At 42.9% G+C, this 13,477-nt stretch overlaps 1 protein-coding gene across 2 annotated transcripts in view; it reads right to left on the bottom strand.

Annotated features, from left to right (window-relative positions):
- TBC1D15 (TBC1 domain family member 15) overlaps positions 1 to 13,477 on the bottom strand; it is a 116,384-nt gene that overhangs the window by 56,589 nt on the left and 46,318 nt on the right. For both annotated transcript variants that reach the window (XM_073651795.1, XM_073651796.1), the window contains 2 exons: positions 7,479 to 7,581; positions 642 to 839 (listed from right to left, as the gene is read on the bottom strand). In XM_073651795.1, coding sequence (XP_073507896.1) covers positions 642 to 839; positions 7,479 to 7,581 — 301 coding nt within the window. The remainder of the gene's footprint in view (positions 1 to 641; positions 840 to 7,478; positions 7,582 to 13,477) is intronic.

Genomic DNA, 13,477 nt, shown 5'->3' with positions numbered 1-13,477 from the left:
CAAATTACCTCATCCCCTTCACTAAATACAAAGCTGGCAGCCGCAGAGCCTTGAAAAAGAAAGTGTCTCATCATTTACCATGTAGACTAGCTATTTCATTAATTGAGAAGGAGCTATAATTGTTGATAAAGAAGTTACTTTCCGAAGAAATAAACCCAGAAGCGTACTAAATACATTGGAGAAAAGTCACAGGAAAAAAAAAACACAGAGAAAAAGTAATTCACCGAGTGCTTCTCCTCCGTGGTATAAATATATTACGAGCGACTCTGTTCTTTAGAAAGTACATAAATCTGGAAAAAATAATCAAGTAAAAAAAATGCAACACATTTGTCTCAAGTTAAATAACTGAAACTTGCAGCTGGTTAAAAAAAAAAGAAAAGACGTTGAGGAAAGAGAAGAGACTGTTTTATTGCCAAAGAAGCTGGAGATAAATTGGCTGTCAATACTCAGTAAAGCCTCCTGGCAAGAGACTGGGCTAAATAACTCAAAATCAGAGATGAAGAATGTTTTCCGACAGTTCATTGTCCTGAAATATCATGCTCAGCTCTAGAATGGGAGTTATGTTCATGTCTCGGGGCAGCATTACAGTCATCCTCCTGGATTTTCTGGACTATGGAAAAATTAAACACATCAATACTTACACGAGTTATGACTTCAAACCCAGACTCTTCTTGCTGATTTATTTTTAAATCAGGGATGGCATCACTAAGGAAGTCCGCTATTTCCTGAGGTGGTCTCCGGTGGATGGAAGGATCGGTGCCTCGTATGGTGTCAACCAGAAAATTTGTGACTTTGGAAAAGTTAACCATAGTGGCAGTGTATGGGTCCTTCTTGAATTTCTGTATATAAGGGAGAAATATGAAGCACATAAGGCTAAAGGTAATGTTACTTTATTATTACAGCATAGAATACAAGGCCACCTACGATACAAAGCTCTATTACAATTTTTCTGCAGCTGGCTATGTCACACTCTGGTGCTCAGAAAATCCGCCACATCCACACAGGCAGTGCTGTATTTGGCGCTCATGTTGCCCTAGGCACTTTAAGCGGTTACTCCCCCTACTGGTAAGTCAGACAAAAGGGTATATGCATACAAAATGGATTTCAGGCAGTCCCACTCCGTAACCCACTGAAAAAGCACAAAATAAATGAACTCATGCACTGCAGTGTAAACATGACCTTACAATGTTCAGCCTTTTGAGCTTCTTTTAACAGCTTCAGGTTTCCAAAGCAGTTAAAAGAAAATTTATTCACTCAATTAAAATTGGTCGGACCTGCCAAAATCAACAGTCTAATGTGTATGGGAGCCCCTGACTGAATTGTTTAGGAAAATAAGGATCCGACGTGTCCAATTTCAAACTTTACAACCTTTTGTTCTCTAAGTGATAAGATGTCTAGCAGAGGCTCTCTCATACAGAACACTCAGCAGAGTGAGCGCTCCTGCATATGGAAGGAAGTCACCAGCAGAATGATCAGACAGCTGTCTAAAGCGTACGGGGACTTCTGTCAAATACTTGTTCGGCTGACATGTATGGCCTCATTCAGATGGCTGTATTTTTGGTCAAAACACACTACCCCTTTAATGATCCATTATCATGTCTAATAAATTAAAGATTACTACATCTCCATGAATACATCACCGTTATTAGTGTTGGTACATGAATACATCACCAGAATTACTGTTGGTTCATGAACCATCGTCCGTATATGACTACATCAGCAGAACCAACATCAGTACACAACTACATCACCTAAACCACTGTCAGCTCACGACTACTTCACCAGAACCACTGCCATTACACAAATACATCACCAGAACCACCAACAGTAAACAAATACATCACCAGAACCACCAACAGGAGAGAAATCCATCACTAGAACCACCATCAGTACATGACTAAAATCACCAGAACCAATGTTAGTACACGACATCATCACCAAAACCACCATCAGTGTATAAATATATCAACAAAACCATCATCTGTATATGAATACATTAACAGAACCTTCATCAGTATATGACTACAGCAACAAGCTTAGTATGGCAATCAACTGCAATGTCAAGTTAGCTCCCAGAAAATACAATTGTATCATATGAAACCACTACTCCCAGTATTTCCTTAACAATGGTAAGGAGATGGGAACCACAGTACTGATAAGACGCTAGGGGTAGCACTCAAACATTTAAAGAGTATCATTTGAAAGATGTCTTCTATGTTTTAGGCCCATTAATTCTTAGCAGATTGGTGGGGTTTTCAGGACCCAGACCCGCACCAATCACTTAAAAGATCTCTTATAAGAGCGCAGCTCAGGAGACCGGACTAGGATTTTCTACTGGATCAGCTCTGAGCTCTCCTGAGCTGCACTCTTCTAACAGGTATTTTGAGTGATATCAGTTGCAGTGTTAATGCACCTTAGAGTACGAAGCTTTCGAGAGAATTTTTATGTTTTAGGCCCTTTAATTCTGAGAAGATCGGTGGGGCATCCAATCTTGAGACCACCACAAATCTGCTCAGAACTAATGGACCTAAAAATAAAAAAATACCAAAAGTTTAGTACTCTTTAAGGTGCATTACACTAACCAATAATCAGAAACCAAATATGGGCTTATCTAAACAGGCTATCAATCACCCGATGCATGAGCAAAACATTTGTTTGCTCAGGCATTGAAATTATTTTTAAGCTTACTTGAGAGAACCCGACAGCCCCCTACTGCTGCATCTCCATATGGAGCCCCCCATATTGCCCTAGATCCATAGAGAGCACCCCCAAAACTGCCCCATCTGCATAGAGAGCCCCCCATAGTATATCATCTCCATACAAAGCCCCTCCATACTGCCCCATCTCCATACAGAGCCCCCCTACACTGTCCCATCGCCATAGGCAGCCCCCCATACTATATCATCTCCATTCAAAGCCCCCCCATACTGCCCCATCTCCCCCCATTAAGTGCACCCTCTATATTGCCACTTCTCCATATGAACTGCAAAATTCTGCCCCATATTCAAAAAGAACCCCCCATACTACCCAATCCTCATCTGCCTCTTCTCCAGAGTCCTCTCCATAATGTCCCAGATCCAAACACAGCACCCTCATACTGAACCATCTCTAAACAGGGCCCCCTATACTGAACTCGCTCTATTCTGAGCCCCCCTAAACTAACCTATCTTCAAACAGACTGCCCCCTATACTGTCACTTCTCCATTCTGAGCCCCACTACACTGCTCCAAACAGAGCCCCCACCATATGATGGCCCCTCTTCATACTAAGAACCTCCCTGTGTCTATAATGAGCCCCGTTTCCAGGGAGCGCTTTCCATCTCCCAGCTGTCGCACCCGGGCCCTCTCATCCTCTGTGGCGCTGTGGAGTGATGTGTGCAGCGTGGTGAGATGACCTCATCACGCTGCACACATCAGGCCGGGAAGTAATCCCAGAAGTATCAGCACTCTGGTATTCAGTTGTATTGGCGTGCACATACAAATGAATGCAAAAAATTCCAACGCTGCCTTCCTGCTCACTTGTTGGAGGAGGGGGAAGTTTAAAGTTGTTTTTTGTTTTTTAACACATTTGGCAAGCAAGTGCTGTTCTCCGTAACCCGCCGCCCTAGGCCCCGTGCCTCAGGTGCCTAGTGGAAAACACACTCGTGCACACAGGACTTTTTCCATCTAAAAATGGTTTATACTGCTGCAGTGCAAACTCTCCAGGAGCTCATCATTAGCGACCATTAATACCCATGAGCACGACCCATACCTATATCTACAGCAATAACTGTTCAACTATTCTATAGCATCATAGCAGGGATTCATGGTGGCACAGATTTACCAAAATTTGCAGCTTTTAATATTTCACCACTTCAAAAAAATTTAAAAAAAAAATCTGAAAAAGGTTTGAACAATTTAGGTGTTGTAAGTACTTTCTCGAAACTTTCTGTCTTTTATGCGGTCATGGAGTATTAGGCTTAAGGATAGGTCATCAATATCAGATCGCCAGAGCTGAAAACAGCTCATCAATGGGAGTGCCGGGTGTCGGACCTCCACTTATCGGATATTGACAACCTATCCTAAGAGTAAAACATCAAGAGTAAGAACCCATTTAATATTCTTTCAGGTAGAAAGAGATCTTTTTTTCATCTATACAACGCATAGCGCTGGAGCCCTCAGCTCAGAAGACTCCAATGCAAGCCACTGTATGCAAGTACACTGGCACATGTCACCTATAGGAGCCCATCGAAAGAAGAAAAATAACGCACACATGTGGCTTCATCTTACTGTATCTGCGTAGAATGAGGTTTTACTGAGATGCTTGGTGTTTTGGGTTGAGATTATTATATATTAAAAGATTAGATTAATTTAAAGGGGTCTTCCCATTTCCAAGATATTATCCCAATATGTAGTAGGTATAATAATAATAATATTAGCAAATACCGCCAATTAGAAATGTAGGATAGTTTTTCTGATTCGCTATGTCTCTTTCCTCATGTGCAGGCATTGCAGGACCTTGGGTACCAATGGTTACAATCACTAGAAACTAGCTAACCAACTGTCACTATATCAGTGGTTGTAACCATGGAGACATAAGGTCCTGCAATGCCTGCACATGAGGAAAGAGACATAGCGAATCAGAAAAACTATCCTACAGTTTAAGCATTGTTTCACCATTTTTCAGTGCATTGTATGGTAAAATAAATGGTGTAATAAAAAATCTACAACTTGGCAATGTCAAAAAGAAGGGGGAGGGGGTGAATCTATCTAATTCTTAAGGTGTTACAGTAGATCGTCACAGTCATGCACACTAAATGGCAGCTATGGAAAAAATAAATCTTAACCGTGGGCTTGGATTCTGCAATATATTTTACGCAGAAATGTAGTTCTTGAAAAGCAGATTTTGAGGAGGCTGGCTACATGCACCCGGAGACAAGGAAAATCTACAAAGAACCTCATGGCAGAGGTCCCCGTATGTGAATGTATCTAAAGCATGCTGTAGGTAAAATGCTTGACGTCGTCTGATCACTTATTGTATAGTCCCAGGGAAACCCTCATGGTAGTGTGAGTAGTCCATGTGTAGCCTACAGCATGCGGAGTGTGCCCCGGAGGAACATTTATTGTTATTACGCAGCTCTTCTCCACGATAAGAAATAAAAGGAGATTTTTTTGATAGTCTGTTATATTTCAGGTGGGGGTTGTAAGCTATTTGCTTTAGTTTTATAAGTTTTCTTTGTCGGCACTGGTTATATTACATGCGACCTCGACTGATTAGACATTAGATTGGGCTACAGAACTGTCCATAAAATTTAAATATTCAAAAATCCATAAAAATGACTGAAGTATGCATTAAATTACAGAATGAGGGAGAATCAAAAGTTTTCAGCCACAGAAGCCCGGGTAACACACATATTCCCCAAATGTGACTGGCATGGAGATAGTCTGATGCTGCTGAAAATCAGCTCCTGAAATAATCTACATTTGATACGCATGTGTTTTCCAAGTAATGAGAAGTAAAAGCAGTTATTGCCAACAGGTAAATCATGTTGGGGCTCCATAAACTGTCCCCTTATTCAGCCGTAATGTAACTGTGATTTTCCACCTACGATCTGAAGACCAGAGCAGCTAGTGGCATGAGATAACGTTAGTATGCCACGTGAACAACTCTCTTATGTGTTCTCTCATCTAGGATACAAGCCTGGCAACATATTAGGCCACTAGGATGTCCATAAAGAGGCAAGAGCTCCAAAAGTATACCACTCGTATTATGGCTCTCCATGTATTTTCAAGGCACTGTACCTATTGGTAGTATCCCAATTTAGTGCCCTTTTCTATTGTTTTCTTACTTTAGAGCACATATGTCATATGCTCGCCTGCAGGGTGAGTATATTTGGCCCGTAACGCAGGGCGGGTCCCCAGAGTATATTTGGTCCCCTACCCGGCATCACATTTGCAATTGTATCAGCATCCAAGATGCTGCTACACTTGAAAGCAATGATGGAGGAAGGAGCCAGCTGATGCTCCCTCTTCCATCATTTCCCCCTCTGCGTCTGACATCATCATGGCCTCTGCGCTGAGACGTCATTACAACGCGCCCGCTGTACTGATGTGTTCAGAGGATCTGAAGACACCAATAAGAGATTGGAGCAATGGGGGGACGGGCAGAGGTGATAATTTTTTTTAATGTGAGGCCCCGATATGCCGTATGGAGCACTTTGTTGAGCCCATTATGCCGTATGGAGCACTATGTTGAGCCCATTATGCCGTATGGAGCACTATGTTGGGCCCATTATGCCGTATGGAGCACTATGTTGGGCCCATTATGCCGTATGGAGCACTATGTTGGGCCCATTATGCCGTATGGAGCACTATGTTGGGCCCATTACACTGTAAGAAGCAGTTTTTGTGGCCATTATACTATATGGAGGCTGTGTGGGGATCACAGTTGGGAGAATCATACTGGGATGGGGTCACCATACTTTACCAAGTGTGTTGAGGGAGGTGGGGGTACACTAGGGTCATTATACTGTGCGTGTCGAGGGTACTGTGGAGGAATTCACTGTCCTGGTATTATACTGTGTTTGGAGGCACTTTTGTTGGCATCATACTTTATTATTCAAGGTTTTTTATCCTTTGTTATTACATATTTAAATTAGACCATTGGGCCATATGCTTTTTATTGCTCTTACATAACATATAATTCCAATATTTTATTCTAAAATCTATTAACTAAAATGTACTTTGTTCATGGAATACGCCCTTTAAGTTTGTTTCCATATGAAAAAGTTAATCGTTATATTTGATAAGGAAAAACATCCTCAATTGTAGACATTTTTTTTAATAACCATCAAGGTTGGCCTGTGACTTTGTCCAAGCTTTTAATTTTGCCCTCTGTGTATTGGAGTTTGACATCCCTGCTTTAGAGTGTCCAACAGAAAAAGGCACACAGCCGTACAATGGTCCCCTTAAAGAGGTGTACCAAGCGCAAAATACTGTTGACCTATCCTTAGGCTAGGTGTTAAATATCCGAAGGGTCACCTCTCATTGATCAGCTACTTTCTGCTCCAGATGAGAGTAAACTGTAAAAAAGAGCAGAACAGCACAACTTTGTACACTATGTAGTGGCCATTTATGGGTACTGCAGCTTAGCTATTAAAGTGAATAGCGGCTGATCTGCAGTACCCAAGAATGGCCACTACATACGGCTGACCAACCTGATATTGATGAGCTGTTCTAAGGATATCGCATCTTTTTATTATGCCCAGTAAACCTTTTAAAGTAAGATATAGAAAAACCTCACAACTACTTACTTGCTCGTGCAGACTTACAGTAATTTTCGGCTTAAGCGTTCCATTAATCATCTCTCGTGGTTCTGCCCAGAAAAATCAAACCTAATAACTGCAAGATATCAATTCTTTGGATTGCAGATCTTACAGTTGGACTACATTCATATGAAACACAATATAATAATATGTGATTTGAGATGTGTGTACTAGCCTGTAGTAAAGTGTCCGTAGGTTCCTCATGAAGGTTTTCAAAAGACTGGGACAGACTCCGGTTCTGGCAGTCCACAAGAAGAATTCTGCTATCCTGTTCTGACCTATGATAAATAATAGAAAGATTTAGCCGGAGATAATCATAACAAAAATTATCTGAAGCATTGAGAAACTACTTTATCAATCGTACATACTAAAAATAATTCATACCTGCTACTTGCTTTAAAACGGAATCAGGCAGCAGGATTTCACCCCCCTAAACTATTTATATGCACATGCAGCTCTATTACAAAGAAGTCCAGAAATACCTTTACATGGCTAGTCCATTTCTCCATTACTGAGCCATCATTGTTTGAATTGATATGAAAATGATGCTGTAGATCTGAAGCCTCTGTCACTCCAGCTCTACTCCCCGCCCAGTGCCACCTCCTCCTGCTTGACTGACTGCTCCTTTGCCTGAAGTCATACAGCATAGAAGGAGGTAGAGCTGGGCGGGGAATAGAGCTGGAGTGACAAAGGCATCAGATCTACAGCCTTATTTGCATATCAAGTAAAATACTGATTTTTCAGTAATAAAGGAATATGTAAAAACATTGTTGGACTTTTCTTTAAAAGAGCCACATGTGCAGTAGTTTGGTGGCTGAAGTCTTGGTGACTGATTCCACTTAAGAGAGAGTCTGTCATATACTTTTTCCCAATAAACCAATAACAGAGCTGGGTAGTGGGCTGAAACAGATGTGGAAACATACTGTGGTGGCCATTGTGAGGGGTCTAATTAACAAGAAAATAAGCTTGACAGTGCCGTTTAAGTGCTCAGGCTCTCTTCAGCAAACAATATCCCAGGCCTCTACTTTGGCCCTGACTGATGGCAGAAGACTGTCATACTCACTCTTTTCAGTGCTAATATCTTAGGAATGTATGGTACTTTCCCTGCTCCTATTCCCCCCACTCTGTATGGGTGGTCAATTCGTTTCTTCACCTCCAACCAATTGTACAATTCTTTAGGGAAAAAAGGCTACGATAGATTTACACATCCGTGTACACACCGCAATTCCCAGACCGACCACAGATCTCCTAACCAGAACGAACAGACTGCAATAACACAGATGTCTGAAACAAGCTTTAGCAAAGCATGGAGGACACCACATTGGTTTTCGTTTTGTGCAAACTGGAACAATCACAAGACAGAAAACAGTCAGTCAAAGGAGCCATTGGGAGCCATAGGTACATTTATACATTAGGTGGAAACTATACACAGCATTCACTTGGATAAATGGATAGTTACAATGGCACTTTATTAAAGTTGAAGATCGAATCCAATGGCTCCTCCATGTACTTTTGTATAGACACAGACACACACTTACCTGTCCTACCCACAGAGTCGCAGTTTCTTAAACATGCAAATCATATTGTGTGGGACATTTTTGAATAGAATTTTATTGAACGGCATGTACAAGTCTACAAAAGTTTAATCTATTCCATGATAGTAGGGAAATCAGTGCACTTTAGGGCCATAAGTATGTTTGCACAGAATAGTAAGAACCTGAAAGTGTCTCTTATGTGCCAAAAACAAACAAGTCAACAACTCTCAGAAGGCATAATTGTATACGCAATAAACCTTCCCATCTTCCCATATAGAACTAGCAGGAGAGATCTGTGCACATTTATAAAATTCACTGTCAGGTAGTTAATAAAATCTTTGCAGAGCTTTAAAAAAAAAAAAAAAAGATAGAAAACTGGACGAAAAACAGAAGATCTGTTGTAAAGATTTAATTTCTAAATATGCTAAGTACTCAGTGCCACCATGTGGAAGATCAGTATTACACTATATGAAGTTTCTGGGCAAAATTGGGCAAGCTTGACTCCCTAGTGTGAAATTGGCCACCCTCTCGATCTCTGGCTTAGACAGCACAGCTTAGCGGGTCTTTCAGACATCCATGTGTCTGGTGTGGTGTCCGTTTCCACACGTACTGGAGACACTGACACACATAGACCCATTCAAATGAATGGGTCTGTGCACATGTCAGTGTGTTTTCACGGACCGTGTGTCTGTGGGCAAAACACGCTGACATGTGTTTTTTATCCGCAGCACGGACCGCAAAACGTCCCACACACGTGCACACTGATGACACACAGAAGACATCCGTGTGTCATCCATGTGACACATACCGGCACCTGGTAATCAGCAGTACAGCTAGTGCTTTTCACCATCGCTGGGTGCTGCAGGCATCTGTCATCAATGTCCCCTGCCGATGCTGCGATCAGCACCAACAGGGGACAATGTTTAGAGTAGTATTCTGCTCCCGCTGTGTCCAAAACATGTAAAAATAAGAATAAAATAAAAAAAATCCTTATACTCACCTGTCCTAAGTGTCCCTTGCTGTAATCCATATGACAGCTCATGCCAAAGAGCCGGGGAGGATGACGCACTGCAGCGAGTGGTATCCTGTCACTCAGTGAGCTCACCACAGAGCAGGGGCCAACTCGCTGCAACGAGTCATTCTCTCCAGCTCCCCGGATGTGTGTAAGAGCCCTAAAGCACAGCTACAGTTGTAAATAAAAAGAGAGGACATGTCTCCTGGTCAAAAGTGCCCAGTTTTTGTTAATTCCCTGAGTATTCAGTTTTGTATCATTTTTGTTTTTTTAAATTTAATCAAACGGTTCCAGAGATTTTGGCCTTTTTATTGAGTGCTAATTTTACGGTCTTTACCAAAGGGGGAATTGCTCCAAGGGTAATAATGGAGAGCAGCCTTTAAAACATGCCCCCAGATTAGCAGGAGAAATAAAATAGGAAAAACTGGTCAATTTAGACCTGGTGAAAAATCCTTTTTAAATATCTTTTCCCAAACTTACATGTTCTGCAGATTGGTGGGGGTCTGGGGCCAGAGATCTCAGCGTTCAATGAACCACAAAAAAAATGTTCTAGATCATGCTGCTTAGCAGGCAGAAGCACCTAGCTCCTATATGAGTGAGCAAAGCACTATATGAGCTCAATAGTCCATACACTGCTTTGCACACAATTTTTTCAGGAGCTCAGTACTCAATACAGCATTTTTGAAGCGATTGCTGGGAGCGGCTGTGTTTCACAGGAGACCCATTCCTCCCTCCCCCAGCAGCCATAATATCCCAAATGGTTCCCTGCGATGCATTGGGCCGATGGGAGCCAGCAATTGACAGCAGTATTAAAATTAAATCTGTCAACAGGATCCCCCACCAGCCAAAAAGAAACAAACAAAAAAAAAAAAACTATTTAAGTGTGCGTGTAGCTCTTTCAATACCTTTACATGGTCAGTTCGCTCCCTCTGAGAAATCAGCATTTGCACTAATAGGCAAATTAAGCTGAAGAACTATTCGTACATCAGAAGACTGTCACTCCAGCTCTATTCCCAGCTCAGTGCTGCCTCATCCTGCTTGATGAACTGCTCCTTTGCCTGAAGTCACACAGAACAGAGGCTGTCAGTCAAGCAGGAGGCGGTACCACTGGGCAGGGAATAGAGCTGAGGTGACAGAGCCTTCAGATTTATAGTCATTTTTTCAGCCTCATTTGCATATTAATACAAACGTAGATTTCTCATTAACGGAGGAACAGACTGGCCATATAAAGGTATTGATGGACTGGTCTTTGAAAGAGCTACATTTTCCTATAAATAGTTTGGGGGATGAAATCCTGCTGACAGATTCCCTTTAACCAATGTATGAAGGCATTTCCAATTCCATCTACTAAAATTACAAACTCACAAAGAATTGTTAAAAAAAAGACAGTTGTCAATTAAGATCACTAGAGGGATGGAAAATGAGAAAGTAGAGGGGTAGGTACTGTAAGATAGCTCAAGGACACAGTCGATGAGAGCCATGTATCACAGAGATGGTTGTCTTCTGTGATGTAATCCTGGAGTGTTGCTCTAGTGCACATAGCACTAAGAGTATTGCTTGGGGCATCGGGGACCAGGTTAAGGTCAGCTATGAGAGATGGGCGGGCCTGACTGCCCACATACCTCATCTCTGGGTGTGGTTAAGAGATTAAAATGGGAGTCCTTTGACACATGGTCTGTGTTTGGAGGGAGAAGGCCTCCTGTGTGTTGTTGTCTCCAGACTGAGCCAGTGTACTGGACGATATCCAGCCTGTGTGCCCACAGGACTGGCTAACCAGAGACTTTGCCTAAAGGACGTTTTTTTTTTTCCGTTTTGCCTGCACTAAAGGCTGTTTTTTATTTCTTTTTCTTATGAACGTTTTGAGGTAATAAACCGACAGACACGTAAATTAAAATGTTTCTCGTTTGCCTCCCGACACACCCAAGTGAGTAGAAACCCTACAGTACAAACATAATGTATGATCCAGTCTGACCTAAAAGAGCAAGTTTATCCAGCCTGACACCGACAGTTGATCGACTGGATCCCCTTCCTCTTCCCCAATACCCTAAGAAAATTCTACACAAAACTGACAAAAAACATCCATTACAAAGGTTTCTTGTGAATAAGCTCTGTGTTCAGATACATGGTGTTACATTGAGGCACCAAGTGGATGTTCCTATATCAATAAGTGTTCTAGGCAATGGTACATGTCAGCAGTATCTTATATATCCTCCTATAAACATGTCTGCTGGAGGGTGCACACAAGCTCCATTTATAGATGTAATCTGGAAGTGATACCACATAATACTGAGCGAAAATACTACAAAAAAATTATATATAAAGGGATTTATTGTCACTTCCATATTGCTGTGTGTCAGGTAGCCCCATTAGGACATGAACACAAGCCAGGATTAATTGTTTGCATCTTTAATCACTCTGCTTGTGGTATTGTCAGGAGAATAATGAATGAAGCATCAGTGTCATTTGTAATAAAGACTGCCAACCCCTATGGAGAAGGAACTGACTTTACACACTGCATGCATTAGGAATGCTGATTTACACCATGAGCATGACAGTACAACAAGCAGCAGTCCTCTCTTATACATTAGCCAAATATCCCTATCCTAAAAGCTCCGAGACAAAACCTGCGTTATAGAGAAACTAGATGATGGCCCGATTCTAACGCATCGGGTATTCTAGAATATGTATGTGGCAGACCGGGCGCAATCAGCAGAGCAGTGTTTAAATTTGGCGCCAAAATCGCTGATTGGTCACGTTCGCTGGCCGCGACCAATCAGCGATTTTGGCGCCAAATTTATACGCTCTCCTGTCCTCACTAACATGGCTTGCTGATTGGTCATGGCCGCCGCCTGCGACCAATCACCGATATTGCCGCCAAATTTAAACACCGCTTTGCTGATTGGTCGCGGTTGCCGGCCGCGACCAATCAGCGATTTTGGCGCCAAATTTAAACACTGCTCTGCTGATTGGTCACGTTCGCTGGCCGTGACCAATCAGCAGAGCGCGAGTTTAAATTTGGCGGCAATAATGCTGATTAGCCGTGGCCAGCAACCGCGATCAATCAGCAGAGCGGGGTTTAAATTTGGCGCCAATACTGCTGATTGGTCGCGACCAATCAGCAGAGCGGCGTTTAAATTTGCCGCCCATATCGCTGATTGGCCAAAGCCGCCGCCCGCGACCAATCAGCGACCGGTGTTACTGAGAACGGGGAGTGGCGTTGATGTGCGGGTACTTTCGGTGTGAGTAGCCGGGAGATGATCGGCTAGCGCCGGTCATCTCCCGGCTGCTTCGCCGCTGACTTCCATGCGGCTACCGTCGGGAGATCAGCGGCATTGATCTCCCGACGGCAAGTGTGAAGGGAGGACCGGGGAGCGAGGCCGCCGGTCAGGGTACTTGTGCTGCGTGCAGCCAGGAGATGAGCGGCTGGCACCGCTCATCTGTCGGCTGCGTCGCCGCTGATCTCCCGACGGTGGCTTGAGTGTTTAAAATTCGGCGCCAATTTGTGGATGTGCTGCGGCAGTCGCTGATTGATCGTGGCCGGCTGGGTGCGACCAGTCAGCGAACCGTGTTAGTTTAAATTTGGTGCCCAAATCGCTGGTCGCAGGCGGCGGCCTCGACCAATCAGCA

This window comes from Phyllobates terribilis, unplaced genomic scaffold (genome assembly GCF_046119375.1).
Source record: "Phyllobates terribilis strain yellow unplaced genomic scaffold, ASM4611937v1 Scaffold_11__3_contigs__length_659146591, whole genome shotgun sequence".
Taxonomy (NCBI): domain Eukaryota; kingdom Metazoa; phylum Chordata; class Amphibia; order Anura; family Dendrobatidae; genus Phyllobates; species Phyllobates terribilis.
The sequence above is the reverse complement of the archived record's forward strand: the minus strand, read 5'-3'. Positions and strand labels throughout refer to the sequence as shown.